The 19,701-nt window shown below is 35.9% G+C and overlaps 1 protein-coding gene across 4 annotated transcripts in view; it reads left to right on the top strand.

Annotated features, from left to right (window-relative positions):
• Positions 1–19,701, top strand: part of Zeb1 (zinc finger E-box binding homeobox 1) — a 192,218-nt gene that overhangs the window by 105,340 nt on the left and 67,177 nt on the right. For 3 of the 4 annotated variants that reach the window (XM_003468642.5, XM_005003239.4, XM_003468643.5), the window contains exon 2: positions 5,791–5,991. In XM_003468642.5, the coding sequence (XP_003468690.1) occupies positions 5,791–5,991 (201 nt within the window). Of the gene's footprint in view, positions 1–1,690; positions 1,891–5,790; positions 5,992–19,701 lie in introns of all 4 variants that reach the window. The other variant, XM_063253750.1, reaches the window with a different exon arrangement.

Raw genomic sequence — 19,701 nt, 5'->3', positions numbered from 1 at the left:
AGAACTACCATCATTTACCTATTCTCAGAGTTTTCAGCTAAGTTCCCAAAGGTACTTGCTTAGATTTATGAGGAGTATTTATTTATAAAGTATGTAAGATTCCTTTATAATTATAGTTATTTTAGCTGTCTTCATAATTTATTTGGTACCGGCATTGAACCTCAGGCCTGGCATACACTAGGCCAACAGCCTATCCTTGAGGTACACCCACACCCCATTCTAATAGTTAATATTTGTGCATCTTAATTTTTCTCTACAGTCAAGTGAGCAGGTGGTATAGATATTATATTTGTTTTATAATGACTGGACTTTTGGATTCACTAATCCACTACATTTCTTCTCTATTTTTTGATTCAATATTTTCTGCACTTGTATTTTTGATTGTCTTTATATACTTTTCTTGGATTTTTGTCACACTACTTATATTCTTTAACAGTTTGTATAAATTCAAAGACATCCTTTTTATAAAGATAGTTTATGAAGGAAATGTTATTGATAAACTATTGTGAATTGCTTGAATCTAAGTGCTCTCTGTGTAGAGGAGGGATAAAAGTATAAATAGGTTATTTTTGGTCCCAAGTGATGTTTAAAAATAATGGAAATACTCATTCAGGGTCTCCATCTTTCTCTGCATGAACTCAGGGCTCATACCTAAATTTGTGTGATTTTTCAACCTAATGCTAAACATATTAAAATATCCTTCTTAAAACTAGCTCTGGAGAACACAACTCAAAACATGTTTTTCTAGGTATTTTGTATGACAGTGTATTCATCTGAAATATATGTAACAATAATTTGTTAAAAGTGGTCTTAGTTTTTAAGGATCAGTCTTACATCTTTGCTAAGTGAGATTTTATTTTTTCATACTGTGCAGATGAGTTTGTGTTTAGGGCCGTGGGAGGCAGTGACATTAAGCATGTATTAATGTCGTAATGTCAGTAGAAACACCTCTAGAATTAAAAGCGTTTGCACACCTGAATGTAGGTCAGAACATGGCCTTGGCCTTGTGCTTTAATCACTACAAATCACCATTCTAATCTAATAAGATTTCCATGTTAACCTGTCCACTCCTCCTTTCCTACCTCTTGAAGAATTCTCCTCTCGCAGGCCTCACCTGCTATTAAAAGCCATTGTGTGAACCATTGTGGTGCGATTCTTTTTTATATTAATAAAGCATTTTGTATGATTTTTATAATGACTAAAGTTGAGATTGCCCTGCTCTTCTTTGGAACCATATTCATCTAATTTAATAATTTTATTATTGCATATTACTTAAATAGATATTTATATGGGACTTTTACTACAATTGATACACCTCTGTAAGCAATCAGGTGCTAAAATTAATGTTAGTTTTTTTAAGATTTACTGACTAAGAATATATTATCCCAGAGTATGCTGTAAATTATTATGATATTTTTACAGTTAAAATTCCTTGTTATTTGAAAATGTTTACCATGGAATATTGTTATGTAGAGCACTCCAGGTCCCCAGATTAGTCTAGATCAAAATTTAATACTCTTTGTCCTTAATGCAACAGTTTTCAGTCATGAAACATAGCTTACGAATCAGGCAAACCTGAGTTTGAGTTCAGCTCTACAAATATAGCTATATAACTTCAGACAGGTTACTTAGCTAGTCTATATTTTTATCCTCTAAAGAGAAATATGCTACCATTCATTTCATTTCCTAGGAGTTGCTCAAGGATTCACTCAGGATGATGATGAGGAGGAGGAGGAAGATGATGATAGCAGCAGCAGTAGCAGCAGCCACTGACTTCTGTGCTATGCGCTAGACACTAATCTAAGCACAACGCATTTTAAAGCCGTTACATCATACAATCACCTTATGCAGGTGATGTTGTTATGTCTGGTGTTAACAGTATTAGCAAATGTAGGTAATACTAACTACCAGATTTTGTCACATTTAGTGACAAAAGGAATATATTGAAAATTTTGTCTTTTTTTGAAATTTAAATTTGTATTAGATACTGTTTTATTTAAAAATTTGAATACTTGCTTGTCTTACCTATTTTCTTTCATCCTTGCTTTCTTGATATCTTGTTAGTTTAATTAAAACTCATAATAAGGATGATAATCTGTGATTGTTAACAATATACTGCCCTCAGTGTACATAATGTATGCATGGGGTTGAGGGAGAGGAAGTACTTTCCACATTCTATAGAACAACAAAGTATAACTATAATCTACAATAATTAATTGTACATCTAAAGGTGACTAAAGTTTGAAGGCTTCCAGCACATACAGGTGATAGTATTGAGGACATGGAAATGCTAATTAGCTTGATTAGATCATTACATATTGTGTATGTATATTCAATTATAGCACTTAACCCTATAAGTACAAATATGTCTGTTAAAATGAAAAACAATATGTCACTCTTCAAAAACGTTACATTTTTAGTCAGAGTCAACAGAACAGAGGTAAGGCTATGGATGAGTAGAAAATTGAGCCAACTGACACACTCATTAGCTACTAGGATTTATCCAAGACCCACATTATTTTCTGTGCTTTTTGTGGTGAATGTTGGCTCAAAAGGCCCCTAAACAAAAGGACAGACCTAGGCACACAAAAGCTTGCCTGGTATCTAAGTTATAATAATCAATATAAGCAGTTTTTACTGATGGTCTTTCTCTTAGCTAACTGACTGTGAAGGAAATGGTAGTATATTTTTTTTAAAGACCCTTGGGGAGTAGTTTTGGGTCTTTATCCTATCTTAGCTAATAAAATAGATTACTTTTAAGGACTTACCCAGTTTTAAGCCACATTATCAAGATATGTTCTGGGAAAATTAATGAGATAAGTATAACATATATGCAGTCTCCATGTTTGGAATATTTGACTTTCCTTCTACATTACCATGGCAGCTTATCCTGGGGAGGAAAAGGAGTTTTCCTAGAGTCTGGAGACTGGCAGGTGGTTTTTCTGAGCAGTGTGAGCTATGTTGGTTCAGACAGCATAGAACAGTCTGCAGCTCAAATTACAAAACACTCAGTGAAAAGCATGAAGCATACAAACAGTATTTGAAGTATAGTAAGTATATGTATGTCCAGAAGCTTAATTCTGAAGTCTTACAAGTCCCAAATATTCCAAATGTGAATATATTAAATGTTTAAACTAGGACCAACCAAACAACCTACAGTTAACAAAATTGATCATGATAATGTTAAATTACTACCTTACATCATTAAGAAGTAATAACAGCACCAATATAAAGCCTTGGTCAACTCAGGATACCAAAGAAGCACTGATACTTACCTACATAAAGTTGTAAGAATTTCAGCTCTCCATGCATACAGTTTCCTCATTTCCAAGCATATCGAGAGTGAAGCAAACTGTATGGTAGCCAGGTCTTACTGAATTCAAGAATTGATTGATCCTTGGTGTAAACCCTGGTCATATTCTAATTTTAGTGCATAGTATATAAATGTCAGTTTTAAATGACTTTAACAAGTCACTTAGTAGGTTATCAGTAAGAAACCCTTCAAAGTAAAAGTGAAAGTTAATAACATTGTGCGTCACTTGCCACGAGGAGTCCCTATTTCAAGGGTGTGTGCACACACTCATGTGGGTGTGTGTTTCCATCTTACTGTCAGTTAAAAACCATTAGGGAACCCTGTAGACAGCTGTGGACCAGCCTTTGAAAAATCTTTCTCCATACTCCTACACACTCTGCTCATACTTTGGCTGAGGTATAATGAATTCCCTTTTAATTCATATTTTCTCTTTCCTGTAGTAAAAGGAATTTTTACTATATTCAGTATTGCATAGATCTTCTCAAGTAATATTTGTAGAACTATAAAAATCCATTTGTAGAACAATTTAACAATAGATACTTAATAAATCTCCCTTTGACTCAGCAGTTCTACTCGTATAATCTGATAAATTACTTCAGGGAATGGCCAAAAAAATATATTTATAAAAAATTATTGTGGCATCATTTGTTACTTCTAGAAACAAAATAAACTTCATTAGATGCTTGATTAAAATATATCTATACAATGGAATGCTATGTAAGCATTCAGGGAAAAACAAAATAGCTTTATATATATTGACTCAGCATAGTTTTCAGTATATCTTAAAAAGTGCCAAAATAGTCTTTTGTAATCCTGCACATCTTTTAAAATATGTAGACAGATTTATACATGGGCATATTATTTATATCAAATTGTACAGTGCGTATCAATTTATGAGGTAAAGTTTATATTGCAATAAAGTACATGATAATGATTAGCATCACCCATGTCTACTGCATTTTAAATTTTGCTCTAAGTTTTACCTTCTGGAGTAGATTGAAGAAGGAAAACAGGAATGCTTTTACTTTGCCTGTTTTATAGTCAAAAAATTTTTGAAGTGAGCATGAATTTATAATAAAGGAAAACCATTTGCTCCTGGGAAAAGATCTACAAAAATATATTCATGCATAACTGTTAACACAACAAGATGGTATTTTTTCTGACTCAGGACAGTGAAGCATTCCTAATATGAGCACAGTGGTACTTGCAGTACTCTCTTTGCACCAAAGGGATCTTCCCAAGGTATATAAAAGCAGAATCTTTGGAGACTTGGGTTATTTGTTTTCATGTTTACTTATTTACCCATGCTTGTAATTGTATTCCTTTATGGAGTGGGGGGAGACGCACACACCTATTTAAGTAGGGAAGATATGTCTAATATCATGTAAGCATTTAGATGGTTGTTTTCTCTCAGGGAGAAAAAACTCAGTAGAAGTAATTATTGCTTGATTATCTGGACAAAGTAAAGCTCCTTTTCTCCGCTTTTCAATTATACCAAATAAAGATGGCTCTGCAAACAGTTGAAAAGAGATACTCCAGTGAGCATTCCTCATCAACTATTAAATACTTACTCAGAGTGATTATTGTAAGAACTGGGAAGGAAAATATTTCTTGTTCTAACTTACTTGTTGTAGAGAATTTTATTTTTAACTATTGTTTGAGATTCTATAAATGATAGAAATCATACAGAATAATTATATATCTTTATAATCCTGAGGATGAATTTCACTGAAATTCATGAAAAATTATGGAATGGTTCCCATGTGAAAACGTTTGAATGTCTATTTTTTTCAGAATTACAAATTTAGGAGCATTACTTGAAAGCTTCCATTATACAAAATATAACTAAATTTGTTAATTCTTTCTAAGGTCAGTATTGGATTAATATGAAAACTCAGTGGTACAGTACTTTTATGGTAAATTTGATGACAATGCTGTTAGGAAATTTGATCTCTTAAGTTGTAGTACTTTAAAGACTTGAAACTCTAACATACATAACCAGTACTATAAGCTAATTATGGTCAGAGACCATGTTTATTATAGTAGCTTAAGAGCACAAACTATGGGAGTCGGTTTTTTGGGTTTCCCATAAACCAGGCCCTTTAACTTTCTCGCCATACAATCAAAGACAAGTTTCACACTCTCTTTCTTATTTTTCATATCTATAAAATAGAACTGTAAGTAGTAGGTGGTAGAACTCTTATTATATAAAGTTGTACAAATTAAATGAGCTAGGATTTATAAAGCATTTGTACACGTAGCTTTCAATAAATATATCACTGTGATTTTACTATTTGATCATCTGCTACCCAACGAGTGCTATCTGTGCGTGTTGGCAAATTATTGTTTATATATTACGATCTAAAGGAAAACATTGAATTACAGTGTTTTAAGTATCATTTGTAATTTGTTTTTCTATTATGTAACAACTGGTTTTACACAAGTTAGTTTTGATTTACCTTTTGTTTATATTGCAGTTACAAATTATAATACTGTGGTAGAAACGAATTCAGATTCAGACGATGAAGACAAACTCCACATTGTGGAAGAAGAGAGTGTTACGGATGCAGCAGACTGTGATGGTGGTGTGCCAGATGATGACCTGCCAGCAGGCCAGACAGTGTTACCAGGGGGCAGTGAAGGGGACAGGAGTGCGGCAGACGGCTGGGACGATGAAGGTAAGTTTCACTCCTCACAGTATTCTGCTCCCTTGATTCTTCCTCTAAAATATGTACTACCTAAAAAGATAAATTGAATGAAAAGGTTGAAATGCACCTTAATATTAATATCCAATTATTATAAAAAGTACATTATAAGCCAGAATAATAAAATTTGTACAGTAAGTTGAATTTTAGATTTTTGTAGCCATCTTTCCACATACGGATATAATTCAGGCTGTTTAATTTCACATTGTGACGCCCTATGTGAAGAATATAATTAGAAACTAACAGTGTTTTATTACACTACAGATTTACTGTGTAAAAATTTCACACAGAGATTGGGAGTGTTGTGTGTTTGTAAGTCTCTGTATACATATGTCAGGATCTCATAAGGAATGTGGTTCTTTGAGCTGCTTTAAGCTTTTTACTGAAGGGAAATGTTTGCTTTTACTCCAGTAAAGTGTGGTGGAGTAGAAGGAGCAGTGAAAGTAAGGAGACTCTACTGATTGCCCCTTCTGGGATGAAACATTGAATGTTTAATCTTCTTCCGCGTTATTCAGATGGAGAAACTAGACTTAACTCTCTTATTCTACTATAAAATAGCTCCTCTCTACTTTTTCTAATAAATTCGTTAAATTACTTACTTTATTTTACCAAGATTTAATCGCTGGTGTTCCTTTTTTAAAGTGTGTGGACCTGGTAGGTAGTGTGAATTAGGGAGGATCAAGGTACCAGCATAATGAAGAAAAGCACATTAGGACTCATATACAAGGTCAGTCAGAGAAGAGGCAGCCCTGCAAGAGTCCAGCTCAAGGAGTCAGGGTATCAAAAGTGAGGCGTAGAAAATCTGGGGACATAGGTCAAACATGGAGGTCAGAGAATTTAGATAATGAAATGCAAATGCTTAGATAAAAGTCTAAATAGAGCTACAGGGTAACAGAAGCTACGATTTCTATAATATAGCAAACCTTAGAGTCTAACAGAAGCTAAGAGTTCTGTGTATAACAAACCATACAGTTACATGATTCAGGGGACTTTGAAATAGCGCTCTCTCACTTTATAGTGTAGTTCATTTGTTTATTCAGTAAGCTCTGCAGGAATCGAGTTGCAAACTTGAATAAGTCTTTCTCTGTACAGAAAGCATTTATAGTTTAGAGGAAAAGAGACATAAGTTACAATTTCATTCTAGTTTGATATAGATATAAATTTAAAATTATGTGAGAGAATCAAGGAAAACGTCATCAGAGAAAGCAAGAGAAATCCTAGAAGAATTTATGAGAAAAACAGTTCTGGCCCTGATACTTGAAGGATTGTGAAAAGTTCATTAAACAAGAAAGAAACAGTATAAGCCTCTTCATGCAGCAGAGGCCACTTGCATGAAACCACAGAAGCTTCAGCAAACACTGGTCACAAAAAAGTAAGATCAGAGATACAAATGGGAAGAATATGAAATGCTTTGTATAAAAAGCCTAGAAATCTGAACTTTATTCTGGAAGCTATGTGAAGAGCATCATTGATATAAAATTTAGAAAAAGTATAGAGAATATGGAAAAAGTTTAAAGGGAGGGAGCCCAAGACCAAAGGTAGCACTTTGAATAAAGCTGTTATAATAAAGGAGGCAAATGGTTAATTTTTGAACCAAAGCAATAGCCCTTGAGTTCAAAATGAAAGAGACATTCTTAGGAAATGTAGGATATATAGTGTTTAATAACTGTTTGATTCTGTGTGGAAAACAATATAACTGATGTAACTTGGAGGCTTTTAGGAAGCAGAACCCAGAGAAGTTGTTGTCTGTAATTACAGCTGGTAACCTGTAGAGCTACGAATCTGTTTAATATTGAACATGAAATATTTGGGAGCAAGCATTTCATATGTATTTCCTATCTATGGCTCAAATGAATCCATCTGAAGTCATAATACAGAAACAAGAAGCAAATATTCTGTCTGTAAAAGAGAAAGATACGATGAACAAGATAGATGGAGGAAGAAAGATTAAAAATCTGTGAAGAGGTTCTATTTCTGAAAACATATTGGATAGATTGTCCCCTCACGGAAAATGATTAGTGATGCTGTATTTAAACTATTAACAAATCAAAAAATCTTAGCAGTTTTAATGAGCCAAGTAGATAGTAAGACATTAATCCAAAAGAAAGCGGGAACTTAGAGAGGTAAGTCATAGAAGACTTTGCTCTTCATTTGTCTAACCAAGGTTAAGTAAGAGGTGCTTTTCAGTCCCCTGAAAGCAGAAACAGCCTGGAATAATCAAATTAAGAGCAGATCTTCCCTTAGTATGTATTACATCTTGGCTAAAAGGATAAAGCAAAAGCAAACCAGCTACCATCTTCAGAAATCAGCAAGTAAAAAACTGGCTGAGTGTTGGGAAGTGAAGGGTTATCTCAGAACACTGGTAACCACAGCTGTCTTACACTGATGCGAGCCTCCATTCACAGAGCTCCATAACTCCATGAATCTCAAGTTGTATTTGAATATAGGTTATACTTGCTTCACGTACCTGTAGATACATAACAAGAGTAAATGCCAGATCTTCTGGAGGAATACATCTTCATCTAGAACCACAGAAGTCTCCAAAATTATTAAACAAATAGATAGCAGCATGAGTTTTGAAAACACAAAAGCATTCCCAGATAGTTACTGAGGTTACATGATGCAGTCTCTAAAACAAATGTAACTCAGTGGTGGAAAGCTTGCCTAGCATTCAGAAGGCCTTGAGTTCAGTCCTCAGTACCACAAAACAAAACTTGTGTTGTATTGCATTTAAAGAAAAAACAACTTGAAATTAGGTGCTATGATGAACTAACCAGTATATTTTAAGAAAAAGCTAATCGAACTTGCAAAAATCTAAAACTAGAGTAATAAAAGTTCAAAATTCAGACAACAGATTTAACAGAAAGTTAAACAAAGTAAAAGAAAGAAATAATGAATTGGAAGGTATAGAAAAATGACAAAGAGTAAAGCTCAAATAAACCGAAAAATATGAAGGACAAAAGAGATGAAAATCTAACATGTGCCCTATTCCAAGTGAATAGACGACAGAGGAATAGCAGTATTTTGAGAAACAATGGCTAAGATTTTGAACTGAAGGACCCCAGACCCCAGACCCCAGGCTCAAGAGGCCCAACAAATGCCAGGAGGGTAAATAGGAGAGTGATGTGAACAGGGTGGCAGAGTAGGAGGCCGTAGCCTACTCCTCTCACAGAGAACTGGTCGTTGCTTCATTTATGGATGACTGTGTTCCGTAGGGTGCCCTGGGGTCTCCTGAGAGGTCCCATGTGTGGGTGTAGCAGAGCACATGCCAGGAGTAGGTGCTTGAGCAGAGAAGCTTCGTGTACCTGATCATTCCCCATCCAGGGAACCACACTCAGCCACCAGAAAGGGCTGTGCAGTCAGTGATCTTTTCTCCCCACAGAAAAAAGTGAGGCAAAGGGAGCACCTAGTTTTACCACAAATTATCTGGGTACAGGTAGGGACAGATAGGGAGGGAGCATGCACAACAAACTACATGCATTTTCCCCATCCAGTTGCAGTATCCACTAACTGGGGAGAGGACCCTATCAAGAGACCCACTTGTAGAACCCACAGAATGATTCAGCTGGAGACATACTCAGCCAGTAAATGCTTGTACCCAACAACCTATATTCCCGCTCAGACAGCACCCCAGTAGGTTCCTGTATGTGGCCAGCATTGAACTTTCACAGACAGACATGGATCTAAAATGCAGGACTGGATCTCAGTAGCCATATCAAATTTGTTGATTTTTGAAAAGGCCCACAATCTTAAATTGAAAGCATTTCCCTTAAGAAAATTAAATGGGAGGCTTTCAGTACCAAGTCTGGATTTCTAGGATTGAGAGAAGGTACCCAATCCTAAAACTTGCCCCAAGCAAGGTGTCTTAATTACTTTTTGCATCACTGAGGCAGAATGCCCAACATGCAAAGTTAAAGGAGGAAAGGTTTATTCCAACTCATAGCATGTAGTGGTTTCAGTCCATAGTTGACTGGATCCAGGACACAATGGCATGGCAGAAGGGTACGGCAGGAGGGTATGGCAGGAGGGTATGGCAGAGGGGTACGGCAGGAGGGTATGGCAGAAGGGTACGGCAGGAGGGTATGGCAGAAGAGAAAACAGACTAGGGCAGGGCAGGCAATAAGGAAGCAGCCACATTTTATCCCATCCAGGCTGCAACTCTTTTGTGTGGTGCCACCCACACCCAAGGTGGGGCATCCCATTATTTACTCCCAGAACTATGCTAAATCAATCAGTAGACTAACTCAGTACCACATGCCCTTAATTCCAGTATCACACATCCTAGATCCAGCCAGTTCCAAAAAGCCCCACCTGCGGCTGTGTGAGGCTGGGGAGGAGCTTCTATATACAAGCCATAATATTCTGACACTGGCCCCCAAAAGGCTCTCATGTTTCTCTTTGTGCAAAAGGCATGTAGTCCATCTCAAAGAACTGCCAGAGTCCTAACATTCCAGCATTGCTGAAAAACCCAAAATTTAAGTTCTTTACTGAGATTTAAGGACACTCTTAACTTTGAGCCCCTCTAAAGATGAAAAGAAAGTTAAACACCTCCAATATATAATGACACACGATGAACCTACCCACTCCAAGAGGTACAAATAGAGGACTAGAAAGGAATGGCGCCAAAGCAAGTCCAAAATTCAGCAGGGAAAACATGAAGTCCTGTAGTTCTGTGGACAGCATTTGGGGCAGTCTGTGGCAAAATGTGATATCCAAAGGACTCCATTGGCTCCATCTGAATCTTTGAGGAGATACCTGAGTACAAGCCCTAACATAAGGAAAGAAGCGTGCAGTTGATACAGTCATCTAAAAGGATCTGGACGACCTCCACACTCTCTGGTGGGGCTCACTTGTGAAGGAATTTTTTGTGGTCTGAATATTTATGTCTGTTCCACGACTCATGTAATTCCCAGTACAACCCTATTAAAATGTGGGGCCTTGAGGAAGTGATTATTCCTGACAGCCAGCCCCTAATGAATGGTATTAGTGCCCTTATAAAAGAGCTTGGAGTAAGCAATTAGCCTTTCATCATAGAATTCTTCCTCTCTGGAGGATATAGCAAGACGTCTTCTTGGAAGCAGGATCTCACAAGACACAAAACTTGGTAGAGCCTTGTTCTTAGATTTTTCAGTCTCTATGAGAAATAAACTTCTCTCTCAAAATTATCCAACCTCGCAGACTTTGTTATAACAACAGGAATGGACTTAAGATAGTATTTTTTCTTCTAAATCCAGTCAGTAAAGGAGACAGGACATGACTGATTCTTTAAATGTGAAGACAGAGGCTAGGTGTGGTGGTGCATTTTCAAAATTGTAGTACTGTGGAAGGCTGACACTGAGGATCAGAAGTTTGAGCCTCGCCACAGAAACTTAGTGGCTTAGCAAGGCCCTGCCTGACTCAGGAAAAACCTGTAGTGACCTAACAGTATAAACCCTACATAATAGCTCAGAACCTGATGAATTCTATGCTGAATTTTACCAGGACTTTGGAGAATAACCAATACAAATACTCCTGAAGCTTTTTCTTGTACAGTAATTGAAAGGGAATGCTTTCGAACTCATTCCATAAAGCCAGTTTACCCTAATACCAAAACTGGATAAGGACTTAACAGAAAAAGAAAACTATAGGACAATATTTTTTATGAACATAGATACAAAAATTCTGAATAAGATACTTGAAAACAGAATTGAACAAATCATTACAAGGATCATACATCATCTACCCTATATTAGCTACATCCCAGGGAAGCAATCAGTGAATATAATACTTCATATATATAGATTCAGGAAACTTTTCAGGCAAGGCAGAGTAGGTTGATCTATTTAAGTGTTAAAAGAAAAAGTCCCCTAAAACTACTATACCAAGCCTAGCTGTACTTGAGAAATGAAGAAATACTTTCCTTGAGAAAGAAAATCTGAGGGATTTACTAGACTTCCTTTATATGAAAAGATGAATGAAGTTCTTGAAGTAGAAATGAAGGATTCTAGCAACATAGTAACATTTGAAGGTAAATATGTGTTAGAATTTAAAATACTCTAATACTGTAGTTGTTATTTTTAATTAACACATAAATCATTTTTAACTCTAGTATAAAAGTAAAGACAAAAGTATTAACAGTAACTATAATTACAATAATTCGTTAGTGAATATACATAATAAATATTGTGTATACAAAATATATTGGGACACCAATAACAAAATGTGGGTGGAGAAAAGTGAAAGTATAGTTTTTGTAGGTGATGGAAACTAAATTCTTATCTGCTTAAAATAGACTTATGATGATAAGATGGTTTCTGTAAGCATTGTGATAGTTAAAAAGAAAAGACTTGAACTTGATATACCAAAAGAGAAGTCAATCAGAATGCCCAAATAACAGAGGCAGCAAGAGGGAAAAGAGGGGGAAAAAATAAACGACTATAAGACAGTGAAAAGAATTAATAAAACAGCAATAGAAAGTTCTTATCTATGAATGAATAATTGCTTTAAATGTAAATGGATTAAATTTTCCAATGAAAAAATGTAAGTTGATTTTTTTAAAGTTCCAAGTATATGTTGCCCACAAGAGACTACCTTGAACATAACAGGCTGAAAGAAAAAGGATGGGAAAGATATTCTATAAAACTAGTAACAAAAAAATGAAGAACAGTTAGTTTATGCTTACATCAGACAAAAGAGCATTTAATTAACAGTCACAACAGACAAGGAAAGTTATAATATGATAGGTCAAATTACTAGCAGATATAGCAGTTGTAAAAGACATTTTAAAAAGGTAAATATGTGTATCAAGTTGTATAGCAACAAAATATGGAAAGTAAATGCAGTAGTATCTCAGTTCGTGAACTCAACCACAGTTCTGGTCACAAACCAAACTGGACAAGAACGAATCAAATGCCTTCGTAAGGCTAACACTGAACCAAGCTAACCACTGAATTTGATTCAGTTCTTGTCCAAAACTGTTTGCAGCCAGAATACTCGAAGAATCAAGTTCATGAATTGAGGTACCACTGTAATAGAACTGAAGGAAAAATATTTAGCAAAACAACATTTAGCAATAATTTATCAAAAATATTTATCAATTCAGTACTCATAGTGGACTTTCCATAATATTCCACTTTCAATAATGGATATCTCTTCAGACAGAAAAAATCAACTAATTGGTTGAAATATGCCCCCTTACAAGTCACCTGCTGAAAATCCATCATCACAGACATACCCAAAAATAATGCCAGCTATCTAGTTATCATTCATTCATGCTTGACACCTAAAATCCGCCATCAAAACCTCACTGTCCTTCAGCATGTGAAAGGTAAAGGAAACAATTGTTCATCTGTAAAGTGACACTGCTCAGCAATGAAGAGAATCAAGTGGTGACAGAAGCAGCAAGTAGGGTTAGTGTCAGAGGCATTGTACTGAGTGGAAGAAATCAGTCTCGAGCAGTTGCATACTTAACGATCCCATTTACACGACATGTTAAAAAGACAAACTGTCTAGATAGATAGCAGATCCTTCATTGTTTAGGATTAGAAGCAGGGAGAAATTGTAGCAGTGGGATACCAGCAGTAGGAATTTCGAATGATGAAGAAACTGCTCTATATCCCATTTGTGATAGTGGTTCTATGGATATTTAAATATATTTAAATTAATAGAAATCACACCAAAGAAGTAACAGGAAATTTGTATGTATAATAATATGTAATTGTATGTGTTTTCTGCATAAAACTTTTGGCCCAGTGGTAAAACTGGTACGTTCTACTAAACATATAAAAAGATAAAAATTATAGTGTTAGACAACTCTTTTAAAGTCTAGAATAAGGGTGGTAACCCAGCTGTTTACATTAATAATACTACATTGATACCAAATAAAGGCATAAGAAAGGAAAATCAGAGATTTAATCGAAACAGAGACTCAAATCCCAAATAAAATTTTACCTGTGAAATATAAATGTATGTACATGTGTGGGGTGGAGGATCAGAATAACATTTAAGCCAGTTTTTAAATGCCACTGTAACAGATTTAAGAACACCCTTATCTCAACAGATGGAAAAATTACTTATTAAATGTATCGGGTGTCATGAACACTAACAAACCCTTGGAATAGTTGGTACTTCTTTTATCTAATAAAACATAAAATCTGTCAAAAACATCATAATAAATGATGTCTTGAAAACTTTCCCTTTGTATCAAAAACAAACTAAATCTGTTTAATGTCACCACTTTCATCACTTTCCACCCTTTTATTGAAAGTGCTATCCATTGTAATAGAATAGGATAATAAGTCACCAATGGAGGGAATTGGAAAAATACTATTATTTACAGGTGATGTAGTTATACATCAAAAAATACCTTGCATAAATTACTAACGCTAATAAAAAGAGTATGGCAAAAGTTTATTGACTACAATATATAATGAGTTTAAAGTCATTCTTTCATACTACCAAGTTGTAAAATAAAGTAAGTTTGCATGTCCACATGAAAAAGTTTTAAACTTTATTAGCAGTAATAGCACTTCACTGAATAGAGAAATACATTACATTCATGGGATAGAAGATATTTTTTAAAGCTAACTTTCAGGCCTTATCTGAATTTCTCTGTTGTTTTTCACTGAAATGCTGTTATTCCAGAATCCAGTCCAAAGTATTGCATTGTAGGCAGTTGTTATGTGCCCTGATCATCTCTGTTTTCTTACAGTTTCTCAGTCTTTGTTTTTTATGACTTTAACAAGGTTGAGAAGTACTGCTCAGGTATTGTGTAGAACATTCCTCAGTTTGGGTTTGTGTGATTATTTTTTCGTGATTGCACTCAGCATGGAACTTTAGAAAGATAAGCATTTCTCACTTTGTGTCAGCAATACAGGTAGTCACCTGACATTGCTGTGATTTTTAACCTGGCGTGAGCTGAACACTCACAAGCTCCTGAGCAGAGTGAGGGCAGATTAATAGAAATGGAGCCAGAAAGGTAATAAAATGCCAGCACTGCAAAGGGGCTGAGAAGCTATTTGAAGCGCTTTTACTTAAATGAAGAGACATTAGAAAAATTTGAATAGGGTAGCAGTATAGTTTGATTTTCATTTGAAAAGGGTAATTGGCTGCTCTACTGGAAACAAACGGTAGGGGAGGGTAGAAGCAGGAAGACTAATTGGGAGATTTTTATAATAATTGTCAGTTGTAATTTGAATCAGTAGAGACAGTAAAAAGATACTAAGTGCTGGTTATTTTGATATCAGGTAAGGTCATAGGATTTCTTGATAAACAAATCTGGATTGAGAAAAAATTTAAAACTTAAGGTGATATTTTTATTATATGGCTTGCTTTGCAGTGAGTCTTACAACATATTTGCTATGAAATAATTCCCATTTGGATCTGTTTTTTATTATCACACATAATGCCAGTTTCCTTCCTGTCATCTAGAAATTTGATGAGTTGGGTAAAGAACAGAACTAGTGGCATGGTGCCATTTTCATCCACATAGCACTTTTTGAGCTACCTAGTAAACTATGGTGACTACCTAATCCTCTATCAGTTGTTTTAAAAAGAACTGTGGAGACTTATGCTTCTGGAATAATGGCATTCTTCCCACTAAGTACAGCTGAGTACATTGTTATTATCACATATAAAGCAAACATAAGCTGTCTCTGAAAAGTAGAAAAAAGGAGGCAGGCAGCCTAGGAACTGGAAGGAGCCAAACAATGACACAGGCGTGAATTCCTTGGGCTTTCTTCAGGCCGGATTACTGGTAAAGCTAGCAACCCAAAAGCCTCGGCAGTGCGCACACATGCACTGAACACCACACCCAGTACGGACCTAGGAGACAGAAAATGTTCAGATAGTAACTCCTTGATTACAGCCAATACTCCAGAAACACACTGCCGCCGCCTCCTCCTCCTCCATACCAGTAAAAGTTAAGTCATCCCAAACCCTCACCAGTGCCATCACATAGGTGTGGATTTTCACCGTCACGAAATGGTAGCAAGTACGTCATCTTTTCCTTCAATATTGAGGGTGACTTTGGGGAAGCTGGACTTCCACCCATACCTGGTACTAACTAACAAAGCACTCCATCCCTTCCCTGCCACAGTGGTATCACAGGAAACCAGTGGAGTGTCAGGGCTCCTACCACAGTTCAGAGGTAACAAGAATACTCCCTTACCCAGGTGTCAGTGGAAGAGACCAGAAACCCCCTGCCTGGGTGGTGTCGACTCTAGCAGGGAGCCTCAGGGTTACTCTGGCTTCGCAATGAGCATCTCTCTTCTGGGAAAAGGAATGGAAACTAAGAGAAGATCCTGACTTGTACTCCCACTTGTTAGTATTGGAGGAATTTCCTTCTCCACAAGAACAGTGTCACAAGAGACCTGCTAAAACAGATTTCATTACATTCAGTGTCTGTGTCCCCATGTTCCATGCAAAAATTATTTGGCATACCAAGAACAAGGAAGTTTGAATTAGAAAAGATAAGCAACAGACACTGTCACTGATGTAATACTATGTTATCTGGCAAAGACTTTAAAGCAACCATAATAAAAATGCTTCACTGAGCAATTGTGAACATGGCTTGAAATTAAAAATTAGAGACTTCTCAACAAAGTGGGTTGGGGATTTAGCTTAATGGCATAAGTACTTGCCTGGCAAGTGCAAGGTTGTAAGTTCGATCCCCAGTACCAGAAAAAAAAAAAAAGGCTTCTCAATAAAGAAATAGAAAAAAACACCAAATAGAAGTTCACAACTGAAAAATACAGTAACTAAAATAAAAGCAAAACCTCAGTAGGTAGGCTGAAATAGCAAAATGGACAGAAGAAAGAATGAAGTTGGACATAGAACAGTAGAAGTTACTCAGTCTAAACAACAGGGAAACCGATAGGAAAAAAGAACAGCACGACTGCAACCTGTTCAGAGCCACTGTTTATGATATCAGAGTTCCAGAAGGAGAGAAGAAAGTGTGTATTGAACAGATACTTAGAAAAATATTACCAGAATTTGCCAAAATTTACCGAACAACACCCAAACAGGATAAAACGAGAGAAATCCGTGCCAAGACACATCAAAAATTCTGAAACTTCTGGGCATAGTGGTGCATGCTTGTAATCACAGTACTTAGAAGGCTGAGGCAGGAGGATCACCATAAATGCAAGGCCAGCATGGCTACATAGTGAGTTTGAGGCCAGCCTGAACTATAGGATGAGACACTATTTTACTTAATTTCATTTTAAAGAGGGAACATTAAACATAACAAAATAGGCCAGAAGAAAATGTAAGAGACACTGATTTCAAAGCAAGACAACAGGAGATCCTCACTGTCCATCATATTGTCTCTGTTTTCTTCTAAATAGTTGTCCAGGGGGCTGGGGATTTAGCTCAGCGGCATAAGTGCCTGCCTCACAAGCAGGCAGTCGTGAGTTCGATCCCCAGTACCAATAAAAAAGAAAAAGACAAAAAAAAAAAGTTGTCCATATCTTCACACACAATGAATTCATACAAAACAAATAGTATTCAACTGATTAGAACAGAGTGATGAAGACATTTTAGGTCTTCAAAACCAGACAATAGGGAAGTCAATAATGGCTGTCATGTCTCTCGTTCTCTTCAGAATAGTTGTCCTTACCTTCCATATGTTGAAATTAGACAGTACAAAACAGACTAAAATTGCTCTGAACAAAGAACAATAATATTGCTAGATTTCACAGCGTGACACTACGGAATCAGGACTAGGTACCTTAGTGTCTCTTCAAAGTAGCTGATCATTTCATCATGCATATATAATCAGTTCTCATAAACTGTTTAGGAGAACTTCTACACATGCATGAGTCTCTACATGTATACCTATCCTTTCTGTATTAGACGGAAAAAAGACAAATAACAGTAGCAGAGAGCCACAAACACTGACAATATAGGCCTTCAAAACACGGCAGTAGGAGCATAACTAGGGTTCTTATTTTACATAATGACCTTCAAGAGTTGCTCATACAACCATACCATAATATGCACAATTGTTCCAATCCTATGAATGTTAACTATTTTGTTTCAAGAACTTAAACAATTTGTAGCACAATCATCTTAGCTATCCTAAAGTATGTTTATATAACGTTAGAAATTTTTTCTTTTCCCTTCCTATTTCTTTTTCTTCATTTTCTCTGAGCAATTATTTTACCCCTTTAAGCAGATTCTTATCCTTTCACTGTATTTATTGAGTTATTTGTATCTTATGTACTCTTACCATTTCTTACACTAGGGAGACTATCTGGTATTTACACATGTGAGGTTGATATATTTCACTTATGAGTATGGTCTTGAGTTGTATCCTTTTACTTATAAATAAATATCTTAATGTGATCATTCTTTATAGCTGAGTAGTACTCCATTGTATAAAAATACCACAACTTTTTTATCCATTCCTCAGTTGATGGACAATTAGTTTGTTTCCAAGATCTGTCTATTGCACATTGTGCTGCTATGAATATGCGTGCACATAAATCATTGTGGTACGATGGGAATATGCCCAGAAGTGGAACAGCTGGGTCAAATGGGACTTCCAATCCCAGCTTTTTGAGGAATCTCCAGTCTGACCTCCACAGTATTTGCACCAGTCTATACTCCCACCAACAGTGCAAGAGAGTTCCATTTTTCCCCACAGCCTCTCCAGCATTTGTTGTTGATGGTTTTCTTGATCCTGGCCATTCTTTCTGGAGTGAGATGGAATCTCAGTGTTGTATCAACTTGCATTTCTCTAATGACTAATGATGATGAACATTTTTTTCATGTATTTATTTGCCATTTGTATTTGTTCATTTGAGAACTCTGTATTCATCTCAGATGCCGATTTTTGGACAAGGTCTTTGAATTTCAGGGGTCTGATTTTTTAAATTCTTTCTATGTTTTAGATACAAGTCCTTTGTCTGAGGGACAGTTCACTAAGATTTTTCCCCAATTTGTGAGTTTCCTTTTCACTATGCTAGAGATTTCTTTTGACATGCAAAAACTCTTTAATAAGACATGATCCCAGTTAGTGATTCTGTAAAGTATTTAGTGTGTGGGTTGATTCTTGTTCATGAATTCTCTACCTACACATATGTCTTCAAGATTTTTACCTACTTTGTCTTCCAAAAGATTTAGTGTTTCTGTTTTAATATTCAGATCTTTGATCCATTTAGACTTTAGTTTAGTATATGGTGATAGACATGGGTCTAGTTTTAGTTTTTGGCATATGGAGAGCCAGTTTTTCCAGCACCATTTATTAAAGAGACTGTCGTTCTTCAGTGAACATGTTTGGCCCCTTTATCAAAGATAAGGTGGCTGAGTATGTTTGTAGTTGTAGTTGTATCTTCTAAACTATTCCATTCAGGTCTGTTTTTATTCCAGTACCATGCTGATTTTATTATAGTAGCTTTATAGTATAACTTCAAATCAGGGATTGTGATGCCTCCTGCTTTTTTGCCTTTGTTGCTTAAAATTGCCTTTGCTATTCTAGGTCTCTTCTGGTTTTATAAATTTTAGGACTGATTTCTCTAGATCTGTGAGATATGCTAGTGGTATTTTGATTGAGATTGCATTAAATCTGTATAACAATTTTGGGGAATGGCCATTTTCACAATGTTTGTTCTTCTTATCCTTGAACAAGGCATATCTTCCCATTTTCTGAGGTCTCTTTGATTTCTTTTACAAGGTATTATAATTTTCCCTGAATATATCTTT

This window comes from Cavia porcellus, unplaced genomic scaffold (assembly GCF_034190915.1).
Source record: "Cavia porcellus strain 051 isolate PalLab524CR breed Dunkin Hartley unplaced genomic scaffold, mCavPor4.1 scaffold_7, whole genome shotgun sequence".
Taxonomy (NCBI): Eukaryota; Metazoa; Chordata; class Mammalia; order Rodentia; family Caviidae; genus Cavia; species Cavia porcellus.
The sequence above is the reverse complement of the archived record's forward strand: the minus strand, read 5'-3'. Positions and strand labels throughout refer to the sequence as shown.